This window comes from Hoplias malabaricus, chromosome 5 (genome assembly GCF_029633855.1).
Source record: "Hoplias malabaricus isolate fHopMal1 chromosome 5, fHopMal1.hap1, whole genome shotgun sequence".
NCBI classification, from domain to species: Eukaryota; Metazoa; Chordata; class Actinopteri; order Characiformes; family Erythrinidae; genus Hoplias; species Hoplias malabaricus.
Genome location: NC_089804.1, coordinates 55,333,808 through 55,352,453, shown reverse-complemented (window position 1 = coordinate 55,352,453; position 18,646 = coordinate 55,333,808). Strand labels below are relative to the sequence as shown.

Genomic DNA, 18,646 nt, shown 5'->3' with positions numbered 1-18,646 from the left:
GCAGACACAGGGAGAACACAACACACTCCTTACAGACAGTCACCCGGAGGAAACCCACGCAGACACAGAGAGAACACACCACACTCCTCACAGACAGTCACCCGGAGGAAACCCACGCAGACACAGAGAGAACACACCACACTCCTCACAGACAGTCACCCGGAGGAAACCCACACAGACACAGGGAGAACACACCACGCTCCTCACAGACAGTCACCCAGAGGAAACCCACGCAGACACAGGGAGAACACACCAAACTCCTCACAGAGAGTCACCTGGAGGAAACCCACGCAGACACAGTGAGAACACACCACACTCCTCACAGACAGTCACCCGGAAGAAACCCACGCAGACGCAGGGAGAACATACCACACTCCTCGCAGACAGTCACCCGCAGGAAGCTCACGCAGATGCAGGGATAACACACCACACTCCTCACAGACAGTCACCCGGAGGAAACCCACGCAGACACAGGGAGAACACACTACACTCCTCACAGACAGTCACCCGGAGGAAACCCACGCAGACACAGAGAGAACACACCACACTCCTCGCAGACAGTCACCCGGAGCGGGAATCGAACCCACAACCTCCAGGCCTACATTATTCCAAACCTTTAGTTTTGTATCCATTTACCGGGCTTCGGAAGCTCTGCTCTGTATGTTGTACTACTTCTCCTGCCGAATCACACTCATTCCCTTCAGGACGGACTTAATCATCTGTTCGTTAGTTACACCAGGTGTGCTAAGACCAGGAGATACACAGTGATGGGCAGGGCTAGGATGGAGAAGAACTGTGGAAACTTGGTACCAGAGGGGTTACAAGTGACATTTGGCATTTCACAGACGAGCAGAAACAAATTTGAGCCATGTTTTGGTCTGTCTGTGTTCAGTCATCCTTGATACTAAAACTGCACTCGTGTTTGAGTGAAAGAAATGTTTTTGGCATTAGTGGACTTTTAAATGTCACTTAGAGCTAAAACTGTAAATGCCATTCACGCCTCTGTGGTTCCAAGCCCTAGAAATGCATTTATATGAATTTAATGACATTATTCATTATCTGATCCTGGTTGAGTCCACTGTCTATCCATTTTTCTCCTTACTTTTTTGTGTTTGTATCTGGTCCGTGCATCTGCTTCTAACAGTGTAATGAGATTTGACATTCATGCCACGTAATGGGGGATATCTGTGTAACTGACACATTGCTATGTTTTTCTCTGCTCCTGCTGCAGGTGTATGTGATTGAGCCGGTGGGGATGGAGTTCAGTCCGTGCCCAGTGGAGGCAAGGGTGGGTTTGGGGCTGGAGCTTCCTCTGCGAATCTTCGGTCAGCTGAGCTGGGAGGCCGGAGAGAGAGTCACTCTAAGCGACTGCTCACACTTTGACCTGCAGGTTGAGATGGAGAGCCACGGCATCTTTCAGCTGCTGGAGGGTGAGCCTTGTGCAAATTAAAACGACTTGGAAAAACTACACTATGTAACGTTTGGAGTAGGGTAGGCAGCCACACCCCACCCTTCCCCTTGATTTCAGGACAGTGCTGTAAAAGTTCATTATAATCTGCCACTGTAGGTGAGGCCAGGTGCCAAAATACCAAACCTTATTAAGGATTCCTTCACTATATAAATGAACAAACCTATTTGGATTAAAAAGTCTCTGACCCCATCGTAGAGCTTTATTTAATTCTGACGTGTTATTTGTTTATTTTGATCTTAGGGAGATTACCCCCAGGTCAAGATCACTGCAGTGGAGTACGGGTTCAGGCTCTAGCTCCAGGCTTCACCACCCTGCTGGTCAGCTACACACACGGCAATGTTAACCTTAACGCAAAGATCACCATCGCTGCTTACCCACCACTGAAAGTGAGTCTTTCAAGAACACAGCAGGGTGCTCATATTCTATTCCTTAAATACTCTATGAATTCTGAAATCACCACACGGCTGTTTCATTTGAAGCTAACGAAAGGCATATTATTGACCTTTTTCTACAGGCTGTTGACCCTGTGTCTGTGGCTCTGGTCACCCTTGGCTCTTCTAAAGACATGATCTTTGAGGGTGGCCCAAAGCCGTGGGTCCTGGAACCATCAAAGTTCTTCAGAAATCTGACCGCCGAGGACCCCAGCAGTGTCACACTCACCCTGACAGGCCCAGCATCTCGGAGCTATTTCAGACACACGCTGCAAGCCACGTGCAGAGCCCTGGGTGAACAGGTGAGTAATTTAATGATCAGTGGCTCGCAGTTGTTTAATCGCTTTTATTTTTGTAATCGTCCTCAAGCATATAATGCATAATAAAAACACACAAACAGCATCCACAGACAACACAACACCACATGACAATTTAAAAATAAACGCATCTCAAATATTTAATAACCCTATAGCCCCAAGTATAAAAGAAGTCTTCCACAAGGCTGTATGTCTATACCTTCAGTTAGGGAACATCATTTATACAATATTCTATATTGATTGTAGATTTTAAAAATAGTGAATTGGGAACCTACGTCTGCGTCCAGAAGGAAGAAGCTGAACTACGTTAATGAGCGGATGGTCTGAAGAACTCAATAGCATTTATAAACATGTCGTACAGGGGAATTTGCACATTGCCAGTTATTTTACTTGGTACCTGAACAATGCCGTTGAGTTGATTTTTATTCTGCGCGCTTCTCAAACCGAGAAATCGTAGAAAAAGTTTCTATAAAAATTAATGACTTATAGATGAGAGTTAGAAGAAGTTTAACTTCCTTAAGAAGTACAACCTCTGCTGTGGTTTTTTACAATTTCTGTCAGTTTTCTCACTAAAAGCCAATTTATCATCAGTTACTGTGCTGGGGTATTGATAATTGGTAACAAATTAATTGCTGAATTTTTAATCAATACAGGTGATGGTTTTTTTTTTCAATCTTCATTTTAATATTTTTACCTGTATATTATAATGCTAATTTAATTTTCTATAGCATGCTGTTTTTATAAATAACCAATTCATTAAGGATACAGTGGAACCTCTACTTATGAACTTGATCTGTTCCGTGACCCGGTTCGTAAGTGGAAAAGTTTGTTTCTCGAGTCAATTTTCCCCATTTAAAATAATGGAAAAGCAATTAATGTGTTCCAGCCCCCACCCCGAAAGTCACCCTTTTTGCACTGATATATGTTTACAACACTCTCAAATTAGTAAAAAAATACATGTAGCATTACTAAAAATAAAAAAGAAATACAGTGGAAACAGTAATAAAAAAGAAATAAAGTTTTAAGTGGTAACGCATCGCTACCTTGAAGAAGTGACGACTGGCTGGAGCAGTAACACAGGCACTGGCTGTATGACGGGAGGTGGTGGGGGGTGGGGGGAATAACGGAGAGTAGGCGGTGAATGTGGGGAGACGAAGCGTAGATACGGCTTAACTTAGCACGAATTTCGATGTCTGCTATTTACACTAATGCTAAATTGCTAAAGCTACAAATTGCTAATCTTAAAAGCTCACTCAAGTCTGGGCGCTGGGAGACTCGCCTATTGGGGTCAGTGGCCATTTCCAGCCGCTGGCTCGGAGGCTCGGGTTCGTTTCTAGAGTCATGGTTCGTTGGTGGAGGCAAAAAATATTCAAATGCCCGGTTCGTATCTTGGACAGTTCGTTAGTAGAGGTTCCACTGTATATTCATTTACCAGCAGTACTCTGTTTGACATATACCTTTTATATTTAAACATGTTTTACTTTATATTTTTGATCAAAGTACCTAGATACATGCTTTTGAAAGGGTTGTAGTTGTGGAACTGCTCATTTTTCAATCCTTTCTCTTCCAGGTGCTGGCAGTGACTGTGGGAAATCAGCCCACTGTGACCAACCCGTTTCCAGCTGTGGAGCCAGCAGTGGTGAAGTTTATTTGTGCTCCTCCATCACGCCTTACACTGGTCCCCGTCTACACAAACCCCCAGCTGGACCTGTCCTGTCCCCTTCTCCAGCAGAACAAACAAGTGGTAGGAGCCAACCTTAAAACTGTACTCTTTCTTGGCGTTTAATGTGAATTCCGTTAATGACATGGAGAATTACGTTGCTTTATAATCTGCGACAGGTGCCCGTGTCAAATTATCGTAATCCCGAACTGGACCTGGCAGCCTTTGACCAGCAAGGGAGGAAATATGACAACTTCAGCTCTCTGAGCATGGTTTGGGAGTCCTCCAAAATTTCTCTCGCCAGCATAGAACCCACAAAGCCCATGGTGCTGCACTTGCTCGAAGACAGCAGCAAACAGAAGAAGCTTCATGGTAACTACAGCTCTTTCCACATACGCTGTCAACTTCTAAACCAATAGGTTCCCAACATGATGTTACAGCTCCAAATGCACCTGAGAAACCTAGTCCTAATCCGTAGACCTGTTATTGAATGTGCTCCTACTGCTAACACTGCCACAACAACCTCCATTGCTCCTTCAGAAATTGCAGAATTGCCTTTACGAAGATAAGTGTGGAAAAATCAATGGACGTTGTTTGTTTGTTTGTGTCCAGGCCGTCAGACGGTGCTTGTCCATCATCAGTCTGGAGTTGCAGCCATCACTGTGACAGCAGTGGGCTACCAGTCCTCTCACCTGGAGGCAGCAGCTGTTATCCATGGGGTATGAAGTGCTTTCCTAAGCCTCTTAAGCGTGTGTTTGCGCCTATTACAACAAACCCTGATGCGAAAGCTCTGTTAGTGCAGATCATTCTCAAACATGGTGAGGTAGTGGGTCTGCTTCTAAACAATCTCCGGAGTGGTTCGACTGACGTATGAATACAATCAATACATTTGTATGTGTCTTAATGGCTCTAAAGCATCAAATACATATATAATACATATCCAAACCAGGTCTGTTCTAAGGGAACTTCCAACTACGTGTACAAACAAGGCCATAAATTAGTCAGCCATTTCATGTGCACGCTCAGAATCAGCCACAGTTGGATGTTAAGACGCTAGCTCAGAAGTTTCATTTCCTATATCACTGAGGAGGAAATGGGGCATCGGTGTGTGACCACAGCGTACTTCTCCTGCATCACCATCTCTGGTTGCTAGTGCCAACGGCCCACAACAACAAAACATATTAAAACCAGTCAGATATAGCAGAAAGATGGTAAAACAGGTGATGTGTCTATTCTGGAGCGAAGCTAATTATTCAGAGACTTCAGTGTTTACCTCCAAGCAAATGCAGACAGGAGTGAGGCTAGGGCTGTCACTGTCAGTTGTTTTAGTAATAAAACGACCTGTTATTACTAACATCATTCACTATACAAAGCCTTTCGAACTACAATACCAGTCAAAAGTTTGGACATCTACTCATTCAATGTGTTTTATTATTTTCTACATTAAAACTAAGAAGGAACACATGGAATTATGTAGTAAACAAAATCGTGTTAAAGAAACCAGACTATGTTTTATACTTTAGACTCTTCACAGTAGCCCCCTGTTGCTTTGACGACAGCTTCACACACTCTCTCCGTTCTCTCAGTCGGCTTCATGAGGTCGTCACCTGGAACGGTTTTCAGTGAACAGCTGTGGCCTCGTCGAGAGTTAATCTGTAGAACCGCTCCCTTCTGAATGTGTCTGAGGCTGTAACTGGGGTTGTGCAGAGGCAGGGGCTGGTACACGGCTCTATACAGTGACTAGCTCTAAGCTAATGAGGAGATGTGTCCAAACTTTTGACTGTCACTGCATTTGAAGAAAGAAAGAAAGAAACCGTTAAAATATATAAAATCACTCTGTGGAAGTCATTTAAAGATGAGCCAATCAGGCTTGTTCTTACTTGAAGAGAATAAAGTAGAAGAATTTAAAATAAGACACAAAAATACATAGAGAGTGAACTACTATTAAACACAAGGGCTACATATAACAATTCATTTTATGATGCTCTGTATTTCACCCATTGTGTTTACTGACATATTTGTTGGTGTGTTCTCCCTGTGTCCACGTGGGTTTCCTCCGGGTGCTCCGGTTTCCTCCCACAGTCCAAAAACACACGTTGGTAGGTGGATTGGTGACTCAAAAGTGTCCGTAGGTGTGTGTGTGTGTGTGTGTGTGTGTGTGTGTGTGAGTGTGTGTGTTGCCCTGTGAAGGACTGGCGCCCCCTCCAGGGTGTATTCCCGCCTTGCGCCCAATGATTCCAGGTAGGCTCTGGACCCACCGTGACCCTGAACTGGATAAGGGTTACAGATAATGAATGTTTCTGAAAATGCTTTATAACTCTGTTTCTGCTAAAAGATCGTTGATTTTTAAAAAGGTGTAATATACTATCGTCATATCAGTGGCATAAAATGGTCTATATATTATATACAAGAATATAATTTACTGCAATTATTTCTGCGACAATATCGACCACAATAAAGGCCTTTGTGACGGGCCTAGATTTAGACCTTTATTTTAAGAGATTGCCAACTAGAAGGTAAGTTTTAATAACGTGGAGATGAAACACACAATATAATTGTATCCCTAGTACTGATCTCGTTTATTCGACTCTGTGGCAGTTCGACCCTCTGACGCCTGTGTCTGCAACGCTGGATCTCCTGCTGGTGGAAGATGTCAGAGTGAGCCCAGAATCTGTCACAATATACAACCACCCCGGTGTCAGGGTAAGAGCTCCAAGCTGCAAAGTTTCACCTCCTCATTCTTCCTCTCGGCACATGCAGCCAATAGTAAGATGACGATGTCTGAGAAAAATTAAGTACAAGGACAAAGAGTTTATTCATGTGTATTTAAGAGAGCCACAGAGAGGGGGTGCTGTGGGAGTTCACTGAATGGTGATGTTCACACTCTGAAAAAAGGTGGTGGGGGTGGGGGAGCACAAGCCCAGTAGCCCACTGCAGTTGAGTGTATCACTGAGTTTGGGTTAAAAGGGAGAGTAAGAACCCTTCAATCACCTTTATGCTCACACTTTATCTACAGCTTTCTCTAAACTGAGTTTGCTGGAAAAAAACATCTGCTGAGGTGCGCTAAACCACAAGTGCCCCAAGTGGCCAGCTATGCTTCTAAACTGTGCATTGTAAAAATGTTTCTCCAGCACCACTCTGAAATTTGCTATATTTTTTTTATCGTTAACGTGCGTGTCTGTGTGCACAGCTAAACGTTATAGCGCAAAAATATGGAGCTAAATCAGGAGTGGCTGTGATTGGTTAATTTTACGTTCAATTTCTTGATAGAAATTTACATTTCCAAAGACCTTGACCTCTGGCCTAGATTCTTATCTGAATTTTTTAGACTTGAATTTATGGATCTGTATTTTTATAAACTGCATTTTTTTTATGTGAATTTATCAAATCTGGATATTTGACCACCTCAGAATTTCAAAGTTTATCAAATGCCATAAAAACATTTTACAAATAAAAAATATCGGACAAATATAATTGAATTATTCAAAATTCAGATCCACCCCAGTCCACAGTGTTTTTATTTGTAGATGGAATGAAAAATGAGGATACCACCCATTTTTCAACACTTTGCTCTGTTGCTGCTATACGTTAGATGTCAAAATGATTGTCGTTGTTTTCTTTGTTTATCTGCGATCAGCAGTGTTTCTGTCATTTTTTAAAAAATTTAAAAAATCTCTTTTGGTAAAAATGTTGGTGGATTTTAATAAACAATGCGAGTCATATTATAGTTGCAAAATGTAATAATAGAATCAAGATGCTAGTATTTTCTTAAATTCATGCTGCTGTCTATCCTTCCATAATTAATTCATTTTATTTACTCATTCATCTGTTCATTCGTTCCTCTTTTGTAGGCTGACCTCACTTTGCAGGAGGGCTCTGGCTATTTCTTCGTGAACACAAGTGTTGGGGGAATCGCTGAAGTCGCGTTCCAGGAGTCGCAGGGAACTGCTGAAGTGAGTTTTATTGCTGCCAAAGGCCATGTAACTGCTAATGCTGTTGTGTTTAAGCAAAGAACATCAGAACCAGAGTTATGTGTTGGGTCAGACAGTTCAAGGAACATTTTACAGCTCTGAAATTAAATGGCTGACCTTTTCCCTGCCTCTGAACTATTTCTTGTTTATTTATTATGCCCTGTTCTATATTTTTCAGTGCATTTAGCTTTTTCTCTTGTATAAAACACCCTGAGATTTTGCTACTTGTATGACAAGTGCTGTATAATTAAAAAGATTTTATTACATTTAATTATGTAGAATTTGACCCCAAGGGCTGACCATATCTTTTCTTTTGTGATATATTTTTCCTTGTTTGTTATCGGCTCTGTTATTATTATCATTATATATTACAATTATTATTTTTGTAGGGGTTTTACTTGGTGAAATAAAGCCTCCAAATTACCCATGTCCTATTAAAGATTTAACCCTAAGAACCCTATGTAGATAGCTATTTTGCTATTCCGTTTTTTAAAAAAATCAGGTAATAAGTAAAAATTGCTCAAAAATAGTATTTTATCTTAATTTGAGTCATATTTACTTCAATAAAAAAAATGTTTGCCAATGGGGTGACTCTATGTACAAGAAAAGTCTAGTTTCTTTGTGTAAAACTGTTTTATTTACATTTTTTAATGTCTACCAGGTGGTGCCGATGAAGCCAGGCGTTTTGCAGGTGATGGTTCATGATCTCTGCTTGACGTTCCCTGCCCCTGCCACGGCTACAGTTCACATCTCTGACATTCTGGAGGTGTACGTTCGAGTGGTTGATAAGGTCAGTGGACGGGTTTGTGCTCTAAATGGGCAGTATGTGATTTGTTAATTGTTAACGTTGATGTTGGCTGTGGGAATGCTGATCTTGCAGAGGAATGCAATATGTAAAGGAGCTCTGTAATAAGGTTTGCTTTTTGTTTTGTGTTTTAATTAATAACTTTTTTGAATTAATAATCTCTGAACTGCATCTGAAATGTATCTATTGTCTTTATAGGAACAAGATATCATGTCTTTTCAGGAGAATGGTGTAATTGATGTATTGAATGATCTTGAACAGTTAATTATTGTCATTTAACATTTAACACATTGCAAAATGTAACTTCAGTTTTGAAATATGTAACGAGTGTTTCGCAAAGAATGAGAAAGTGGATGCGTGTTGAAAGATGATTTAAATGTAACAAAGGTGAACCAAAAGGTAAACTATAACTAAATATACATTTAGAAACAAAAGAACAGAAATGCAGTACGCAGGAAAAATCTGTAAAAATAACTCAAGGGGGGACACATTGTTTCTGATCCACAATGGACTAAAAAAATAAAAAACACTGCTTTTAAACATGCAGCAAACACATGGACAAAGCCCTGGAAAGGGCCAAGGCATGATGACAAGTGGAGATACAAGTGTGTTGCGTGACCACAGCAATATACAGCACTTTGTTCAAACGAATGGAGCCATTTTCACCAATAAAATATAGCAGTGTTATTGTAATCCTGGTATTCTGTTCATATCAGGCAGCCCTGGCTTGTGCTGTCACTCAAAAGATGATCTTCTATTCACCTCGCACTGGATTCTCTTATCTCCCACATTTCAAAAATGTCTGACCCCCTACAGAGAGTCAGCCTTTGAGGAGTGAGTCTTTGAACAGTTAGTTTTATCTGAAACAGAATGGAGAGAAAGCTGGGTCTTCTGTTGGTCACAGATTCCTGTGTACTCTATCTTCTATTCTTATTATTATTGTTTTTTTAATAAAATGAAAGTGTTTCTGGGTCACACAGCTCCAGGGTCTTGGGGTTGTGTTCAATACCTGCCTCAGGTCACTGTCTGTGAGGAGTGTGGTGTGTTCTCCCTGTGTCTGTGTGGGTTTCCTCCGGGTGACTGTCTGTGAGGGGTGTGGTGTGTTCTCCCTGTGTCTGCGTGGGTTTCCTCCGGGTGACTGTCTGTGAGGAGTGTGGTGTGTTCTCCCTGTGTCTGCGTGGGTTTCCTCTGGGTGACTGTCTGTGAGGAGTGTGGTGTGTTCTCCCTGAGTCTGCGTGGGTTTCCTCTGGGTGACTGTCTGTGAGGAGTGTGGTGTGTTCTCCCTGAGTCTGCGTGGGTTTCCTCTGGGTGACTGTCTGTGAGGAGTGTGGTGTGTTCTCCCTGTGTCTGCGTGGGTTTCCTCCGGGTGACTGTCTGTGAGGAGTGTGGTGTGTTCTCCCTGTGTCTGCGTGGGTTTCCTCTGGGTGACTGTCTGTGAGGAGTGTGGTGTGTTCTCCCTGTGTCTGCGTGGGTTTCCTCTGGGTGACTGTCTGTGAGGAGTGTGGTGTGTTCTCCCTGTGTCTGCGTGGGTTTCCTCTGGGTGCACTGGTCTCCTTCTACAGTCCAAACTGTTACAAGGTGAGAGTGACTGACTGAGCGAGTGTGTGAATTTGTTCACAGGTGAGTGTGAGGGAGTGAGTGGGTGAGTGTGTGTGGCACTGTGCCGGACAGGCGCGCTCTCCACAACCCTGAACCGGATGAACTGGATTCAGAAAATGAAAATGAAAGTGTGGGTGTGAAGGAGTTATTTTGCAGCCACTCCCCAGTCTGTATATAAAAATCAAGCTGCAAAAATGGTCTGTGTGATTTCTAAGTATCAGTGCATATTGCTGTCTTGCTTGTGGCATGTATTTCACAAGTCAGTCTTGCAGTATTGATTACAAACTGATGCATTGTTCAGCACTTCACTGGGTCCAAGGCTGACAGGAATGCAAGAGAAACATGAATCATTCATTGGCCTTTATTACGGTGTCTTTGTTGTCGTCTACAGGGATCTTAGAGATGTATTGCTTTATTTCAGGTGGAGATTGGAAAGTCTGTCAAGGCATATGTTAGGGTTTTGGACGACAACAAGAAGCCCTTCCTTGCCAAGTATTTCTCCCAAATGAATCTCAAACTAAAGGCTGCATCATCTATTATTTCTTTGCTGTGAGTAAAAACATTTTTCCAGACATGTGCAGACTGCTGCTCAGTTTGTTCAATTTTTTATTTTTTTTTTATGAAAAAGCAACACTGTTATTTGTAAATGGTGATTCTCTTTTGTTAGACCTCTGTTGGAGCACTCTGAGAAGGACACTGCTACGTTCCAGGTTAAAGGCCTCACCATAGGCCAAACGAGTGTGTCTGCGGCGGTGGTGGACAAGAATGGAAGAAGGATTACGTCTGCACCACAGCAGATAGAAGTAAGGCTTTTCTCGCAGCGTTATTTTAATCTTTAAGATGTGAACGGATTCATGCAATCTACAGACTCTGGTTAGAATATGGGTCTCAATTACAACGTTCATCAAACAAATCTAACCATCTCATTTACTATCCACAACTGTATTATTTTTAAATATACAAACATTATCCCGTTAAACCATGTCTTTTATGTTTATTTCTTAGCAAGCGGATTATGCCGAAATATTGAACGTATTCTCTTTTAAACCTTGTATGTTTTTATATTTGGTATTTTATGTAATAGCAATGTATCAGAAAATAAATGAGTTGTTTTTGTTCTCTTTGTCTTCTAGGTTTTTCCACCTTTCAGGCTACTTCCAAGAAAAGTCACTCTGATTATAGGTGCAGTGATGCAGGTAATTGTTTGCTTTTTTGTGGAGGGGTTTCCCTACAGCACAGTGTTTTTCATGTGGTTAATTAGGGTTCAAAATATATTGTATTATACAGAAAAGAGAGTGCAGTTAAATGCAATAGATGTGTATTTAGATCTACATTAAGAAGAATAGGGTGACACTGCAGGAAGTGTCTCTGCTACACATTTTCAGGGTCTTGGGGTCCTATGTTCAATCCCTGTTCTCTCTGTGTCTGTGTGGGTTACCTCCGGGTGACTGTCTGTGAGGAGAGTGGTGTGTTCTCCCTGTGTGTGTCTGCGTGGGTTTCCTCTGGGTGACTGTCTGTGAGGAGTGTGTTCTCCCTGTGTCTGTGAGTTTCCTCCGGGTGAATGTCTGTGAGGAGTGTGGTGTGTTCTCCCTGTTTTTGTGTGGGTTTCCTCCTGGTGACTGTCTGTGAGGAGTGTGGTGTGTTCTCCCTGTGTCTGTGTGGGTTACCTCCGGGTGACTGTCTGTGAGGAGTGTGGTGTGTTCTCCCTGTGTCTGCGTGGGTTTCCTCCGGGTGACTGTCTGTGAGGAGTGTGGTGTGTTCTCCCTGTGTCTGCGTGGGTTTCCTCTGGGTGACTGTCTGTGAGGAGTTTGGTGTGTTCTCCCTGTGTCTGCGTGGGTTTCCTCCGGTAACTGTCTGTGAGGAGTGTGTTCTCCCTGTGTCTGTGAGGGTTTCCTCCGGGTGACTGTCTGTGAGGAGAGTGGTGTGTTCTCCCTGTGTGTGTCTGCGTGGGTTTCCTCCGGGTGACTGTCTGTGAGGAGTGTGTTCTCCCTGTGTCTGTGAGTTTCCTCCGGGTGAATGTCTGTGAGGAGTGTGGTGTGTTCTCCCTGTATCTGTGTGGGTTACCTCCGGGTGACTGTCTGTGAGGAGTGTGGTGTGTTCTCCCTGTGTCTGCGTGGGTTTCCTCCGGGTGACTGTCTGTGAGGAGTGTGGTGTGTTCTCCCTGTGTCTGCGTGGGTTTCCTCCGGGTGACTGTCTGTGAGGAGTTTGGTGTGTTCTCCCTGTGTCTGCGTGGGTTTCCTCCGGTAACTGTCTGTGAGGAGTGTGTTCTCCCTGTGTCTGTGAGGGTTTCCTCCGGGTGAATGTCTGTGAGGTGCGTGGTGTGTTCTCCCAGATCTTCTTGTGTCTTGGATATAAAAACAGGCCAGGACGTAAATTCCGAGAAAATAATTGTAATTTGAATCTTAATCATAATTAAATTTGTCCTCAAATTGTTCTGCCCTGTCCTTAACAGCTTTAAGGCTGTACCTATTTACTGAAATTCAGAAATTCTTTGTTGCCCTGGATGCATCAACAGACCTTTTACTGCAGACTTTATTTAACGTTATTTTTATAGTTGATTAAAAGTCTTTGGTAAAATGTGTTGATTTGTCTCATTATGTTTTGCTCTTTATATGTAGATCACATCTGAAGGAGGCCCACAGCCCCAGTCTAACATCCTCTTCTCTCTGAGCAATGCCGACATCGCCTCCATCAGCGGCACGGGTCTCGTTCGCGGCATCGCCGTCGGCAACATGACCGTAACCGGAGTTGTGCAAGCAGTGGACACAGAGACTGGAAAACTTGTAGTGGTGTCACAGGTAACTCCACACGTCCCTGTCTCCCTCAAAATAAATAAATAAAATAATAATAAAAAGAATAATTGTTTCATTATATAGCTCTGTAGAAAACTGCTTCTGTTGATTATTCTATTAAACGAACCATCTCCATTTTATTTTGATAATTAATCCAGTCATTGATTAATGTGCCATTAATTGTCTCAAGTGAAGATGCTACACAAGTATGCTTTTATTAGTAATTAGTATTAATTTACTTTAAACTTACTGCATCAAAACAATTATGATGCTTCACTGACCAGTAATAGTTAAAATAGAACTTCTGTTGTGGGCTCACCACTGCAGAAACTGCACTATGCAACTTTTGGAGGCGGGCAGGGCTACCCAGCTCCAGGGTATTACAATGTAATTCCAACTGTAGAGGAGCCCAGGAGCAAAATGACCAAATCTTACCTCGTGTTGCTTTAAAAAAAAAAAAAAAAGTTAATTCAATAAAAATTTTTAGTTTATTTACATTTTTAAATGAAGTAATCCATTTATCTATGAATTGTTAGCTCTGCTTCATTGTTAATCCTCCAGTGTTTGGTATCTACCGTTTTACCGTCTCACAGGATCAAGTGGAGGTAGAGGTCATCCAGCTGAAAGCCATCCGCATCCGAGCACCCATCACAAGAATGAAGTCTGGCACTGTGGTAAAGAGTCGCATTCACTCTCTTACGGATGCACAGATGCCTTCATCCCACAGAGAATACAATAAAACAGCTGCATGTATTAGTTCATACGCCCCTGTTTTATCTCTCCTGCTTTAGATGCCAGTGCATGTGATGGGTTTGACCAGCAGCCAGACACCTTTCTCTTTCGGTAATGCCTTGCCTGGGCTCACTTTCCACTGGTCCGTGACTAAGAGAGACATTCTGGAAGTGCACACACGTCACTCAGAGGTGAGTTAACCCAAGGCCGTTGAGTGCTTTGAGTTTGCAAAATGTAGCTGTTGATTAGCATCACGATAAGTTTGACTCTGTGCTGAGAATTTTGATCATTTACATTGTTCACAAGTGTTTGGTTGCATCAATTAAAATGTTAATAAAATGTTAAAACCCTAACATCATATTTTTAATGTATAGTAAGGAGATATATATATATATATATATATATATTTTTTTTTTTTTTTTTTTTACTGTATTTTCCGCACTATAAGGCGCACCGGATTATAAGGCGCATACAATAGACACTACAGTAGAGGCTGGGGGTTACGTTATGCATCAATTAGATGGAGCTGCGCTAAAGGGAATGTCAACAAAACAGTCAGATAGGTCAGTTCAACTTTATTAATAGATTACAACCCAGCGTAGATTAAGGTAAAACATGTAGTGCAATGTTAATATACCCCACATAGTGGGGGGGGGGGACTTTTCCTCGATTCAATAATAATAATATTTATTAAAATAACGTTAATGTTAAATTCTCTTGCTGCTGCTCTATTCACGTGTTCTTCTGCGTGACTGATCGCCTTGAGTTTCTTGAGTCTCTTAATAGGAGCCATTTTGGGGTCTTTACATAAAAAACAAATGGAAATGAAATATATATACCGGTATATATCCAGCATGAACCGCGCGGAAGAAAATGAAGTGGGCGGCTGCTTACCGTAGTTGCGAGACCTGTTGTGGCTCAATATTGGTCCATATATAAGGCGCACCGGATTATAAGGCACACTGTCGGCTTTTGAGATAATTTGAGTTTTTTAGGTGCGCCTTATAGTGCGGAAAATACGGTATATGAAACAATACCAGTGATGTTTAAATAATATGAAAATGTTCAATACAAACAAGGGTATTGCTGTAGGCACCAGTGATGTCATCAGACTCTATTTACTGGGGCACCTACCCTATTCGGCCTAACTTCTCAGGAGTGTTTTGTGTGTATAACAGAAGGAGAAATGTGGTTTTGGTACATGGTTTTTGAGTTTTAGACATTTTCATAGTTGATTTGTATAAGAAAGTGCACATAACCTAATTTAATGCTATTAATAAAAATGAACAGTTAGTTCAAACTCTCCCCTGTAAAACCTGTGTTCCTCAGAACAGAAAGCAGTGTACAAACAATCACTCATTAACTTTTTACAATAAAGTCCTTTCTCTTTTTTTCTTGATTGAAATCTCACTTCTGTTTATTTCAAGATTATAATTAGAATATTGTAACGTCTAACAGAAGGTAAAGAAAGTTGATATAAATGTTATCTGTGCGTCTACCGTGAAAGCAGCTCGGATGACTCTGTACTGTCAGGTTATTGGGCAATAGAGCACGTCCTAGGAGGAAGTCTAACTTCAGAACTTTGTTTTTATCTTTCTCACGGTGTTAAAGTGAAATAAAGCTGTTGATTTTCTGTCTGATTTTGCAGTTTTACGATGTTGGGGTGTCAGAGCACTTCTAAGAATTACTCACGCTTAATTGCATCTGCTAAGTTTCTGCTCAAAAGTTGTTCTTTATTTTGCCATGGCAGGAGAAACCTAGGGTCTGAAAAGCTGTGCATAATGGTAAACTGTGTTATAATCCTGGATCAACTTGCAATGCTCCTCAGTTGAAATGATATAGAAGAGGGCACCTATCAGTAATTAATGCACATTTCTTGTTCATTAATTTGACCTTGTTGTTGAACCTGAGCTCCTCTTCTCCTCCAGGCCTCCATCCAGCTCTCTGCTGAGCATAACTTTGCCATGAACGTGATCGGTCGTAGTAAGGGTCGCACAGGTCTGAAGGTTGTGGTGAGAGCTGTAGCCCCTGAGGCCGGACACCTGGAGGGCAACGCTGTGGAGCTGTCTGACGAGATTCAGATACAGGTTAATGTTTCTGTCTTAATGAAGGGAGAACTTTGTACAATAGTGTGCAAGAGGAAAGATAATTCTAGAAGTATACAGTATATCATTCAGAGGTGGATATGTTATAAACATTCTCACTGTCTGAGTGAAGGAGGAAAGCCACTGTTTAAAGGAACACTACATGTTTATTTTTTACATAAAAATTCCAACTTCAAAATTATTGGGATTCTCCATCAAGCTGTTATAGTTAGAATAGAGCCTCTGTCATTGCTTCTCTGGGCTCAGCACTGCAGAGACTGCACTGTGTAAACTTTGAAGGAGGGTAGGTAGACAGTGCTGTAAAAACGGCTTGCGTTCTGCAACTGTAGGGGGAGCCAAAATGCCAAATCTTATCTAGGGTCTCTATGAAAGAGTAAAAATGGTGATCTGTAATGCTGTGATTCAGAATTTAGTTTCCATTTATGATCCTTATATTTCTGTTGTTCCATATTACACATAATCAGTTCTAAATCTTATAGACGCTACAGTATTCATTTGTAATCCATATCCTCTAGTAAACAGCATATAGCAGAGTGTTCGTAGTAGCAGAGAGTAATAGCAAACAAGCAATAATCTGAGCAAAGTTTCCTAAAGGCAATTTATGTGACTAGTATTGTGATTTAAGTTTTTTTTTTTTTGTTTGTTTTTTTTTAAACCAAGATTTAAACGTCCTCATATTAAACTTCCGAAATTGTTCTTGATAATTCATTAATTCATTCATTATCTGTAAGCGCTTATCCAGTGGAATCATTGGGCGCAAGGTGGAAATACACCCTGGAGGGGGCGCCAGTTCTTCACAGGGCAACACACACACATTCACTCACACCTACGGACACTTTCAAGTCGGCAATCCACCTACCAACGTGTGTTTTTGGACTGTGGGAGGAAACCGGAGCACCCGGAGGAAACCCACGCAGACACAGGGAGAACACACCACACTCCTCACAGACAGTCACCCGGAGGAAACCCACGCAGACACAGGGAGAACACACCACACTCCTCACAGACAGTCACCCGGAGGAAACCCACGCAGACACAGGGAGAACACACCACACTCCTCACAGACAGTCACCCGGAGGAAACCCACACAGACACAGGGAGAACACACCACACTCCTCACAGACAGTCACCCGGAGGAAACCCACACAGACACAGGGAGAACACACCACACTCCTCACTGACAGTCACCCGGAGGAAACCCACACAGACACAGGGAGAACACACCACACTCCTCACAGACAGTCACCCGGAGGAAACCCACACAGACACAGGGAGAACACACCACACTCCTCACAGACAGTCACCCGGAGGAAACCCACACAGACACAGGGAAAGCACACCACACTCCTCACTGACAGTCACCAGGAGTGGGAATCGAACCCACAACCTCCAGGCCCCTGGAACTGTGTGACTGTGACACTACCTGTTCTTGATAATGTAGAACAGAATTAAAATTGTAGCACTTGAGACTTGAAATTTCCACTCTTTACACATTGCAATTAAAATAAAAAACCTCTCAGTCTCAGATAAAGGGAAACTGGTATTTGTCTCGTCTTGAAGTGAACGTATGCTTTTCTTTTCTGTTTGAAACAGGTTTATGAGAAATTGCAGCTGCTGAACCCAGAAGTGCAAGCCGAGGAGATTCTGATGTCCCCAAACTCCTTGTTAAAGCTTCAAACAAACAGGTGAATATGATGCACTGCAGAGGCCAAGAATAAACCCCTGAACACTTCACACAGCCCTTATTGTAGGCGCGGTTTATTATTGTCTGTGTCGTTACAGTGTGGTATGAGCTATAGCTAATGATTTCTTTATTCTAATATAATAGATGTATCTGTTTATTTAAAACGTGTTACTCCTTCTGCGTAATTTAATTTAAACCTTTAATGTAGTCAGTGTAATCACCAGCGAATCCTGCGTCACTTCAAAATTAACTTGATTTGTGAGACAACGATTTAATGCTGTTTTTACAATAATATTATTGTTGCTTCGTGATCAGAGACGGCCAGGGCGCGCTGTCATATCGGGTGCTCGACTGCCCAGACAAATCTGCGCTCGTCCAAGTGGATGACAAAGGCTATTTATCTTCAGGCTCCGTGACTGGCACAGCCTCCATACAGATCACCTCCCAGGAGACTTTTGGAGTCAACCAGACCATCATCCTCGCTGTGAAGGTAATGACTCCTGTTCAGCGTAAAGCGCTAGGACAGTGAGACTAAGGCAGCACTATTTATCGATTAAAAGACACACATTGTTTATTGTATTAACACTTATATATAAGAGCTTAAGTGTAGTCTCTTCATTGTGGTGTCATTTTTGCAGGTGGTCACTGTGTCGTACCTGAGATTGAGCACCAGTCCAGCCCTGCACACGGCTAACAGGGAAGCGTTATCTGCCATCCCCCTGGGCACTGTGCTCACGTTCACTGTTCACTTCCACGACAGCACTGGAGAAGCCTTACACAGCCACAACTCCCACCTCACCTTCTCCACCAACAGGTACAACTCCACTCTTCTTGGCTTCTTGCTATTTTTTTCATCTGCGAGGCGTAAATATTGATAAAGAGCTAATCCTCTGGGGGGAACGGCGGCGCCGCAGGTAGTGTCTCTTGTCACAGCTCCAGGGTCCTGGGGTTGTGGGTTCTGGGTGACTAACTGAGGAGTTTGGTGGGTTCTCGCCATCTCCCAGGGTCCAAAAACACACGTCGGTAGGTGGATCGGCGACTCAAACATGCCCGTCAGTGTGTGTCGCCCTGCAAAGGTC

The 18,646-nt window shown here is 42.5% G+C and overlaps 1 protein-coding gene across 1 annotated transcript in view; it reads left to right on the top strand.

Moving 5' to 3' along the window:
• Positions 1-18,646, top strand: part of nup210 (nucleoporin 210) — a 52,716-nt gene that overhangs the window by 22,343 nt on the left and 11,727 nt on the right. The window contains exons 13-31 of the mRNA XM_066671593.1: positions 1,232-1,430; positions 1,712-1,857; positions 1,986-2,204; positions 3,790-3,963; positions 4,059-4,251; positions 4,492-4,598; positions 6,478-6,582; positions 7,731-7,832; positions 8,512-8,640; positions 10,676-10,803; positions 10,922-11,057; positions 11,388-11,450; positions 12,873-13,052; positions 13,640-13,720; positions 13,838-13,969; positions 15,707-15,865; positions 17,477-17,568; positions 17,883-18,057; positions 18,206-18,381. Of these exons, the coding sequence (XP_066527690.1) occupies positions 1,232-1,430; positions 1,712-1,857; positions 1,986-2,204; positions 3,790-3,963; positions 4,059-4,251; positions 4,492-4,598; positions 6,478-6,582; positions 7,731-7,832; positions 8,512-8,640; positions 10,676-10,803; positions 10,922-11,057; positions 11,388-11,450; positions 12,873-13,052; positions 13,640-13,720; positions 13,838-13,969; positions 15,707-15,865; positions 17,477-17,568; positions 17,883-18,057; positions 18,206-18,381 (2,696 nt within the window). The remainder of the gene's footprint in view (positions 1-1,231; positions 1,431-1,711; positions 1,858-1,985; positions 2,205-3,789; positions 3,964-4,058; positions 4,252-4,491; positions 4,599-6,477; positions 6,583-7,730; positions 7,833-8,511; positions 8,641-10,675; positions 10,804-10,921; positions 11,058-11,387; positions 11,451-12,872; positions 13,053-13,639; positions 13,721-13,837; positions 13,970-15,706; positions 15,866-17,476; positions 17,569-17,882; positions 18,058-18,205; positions 18,382-18,646) is intronic.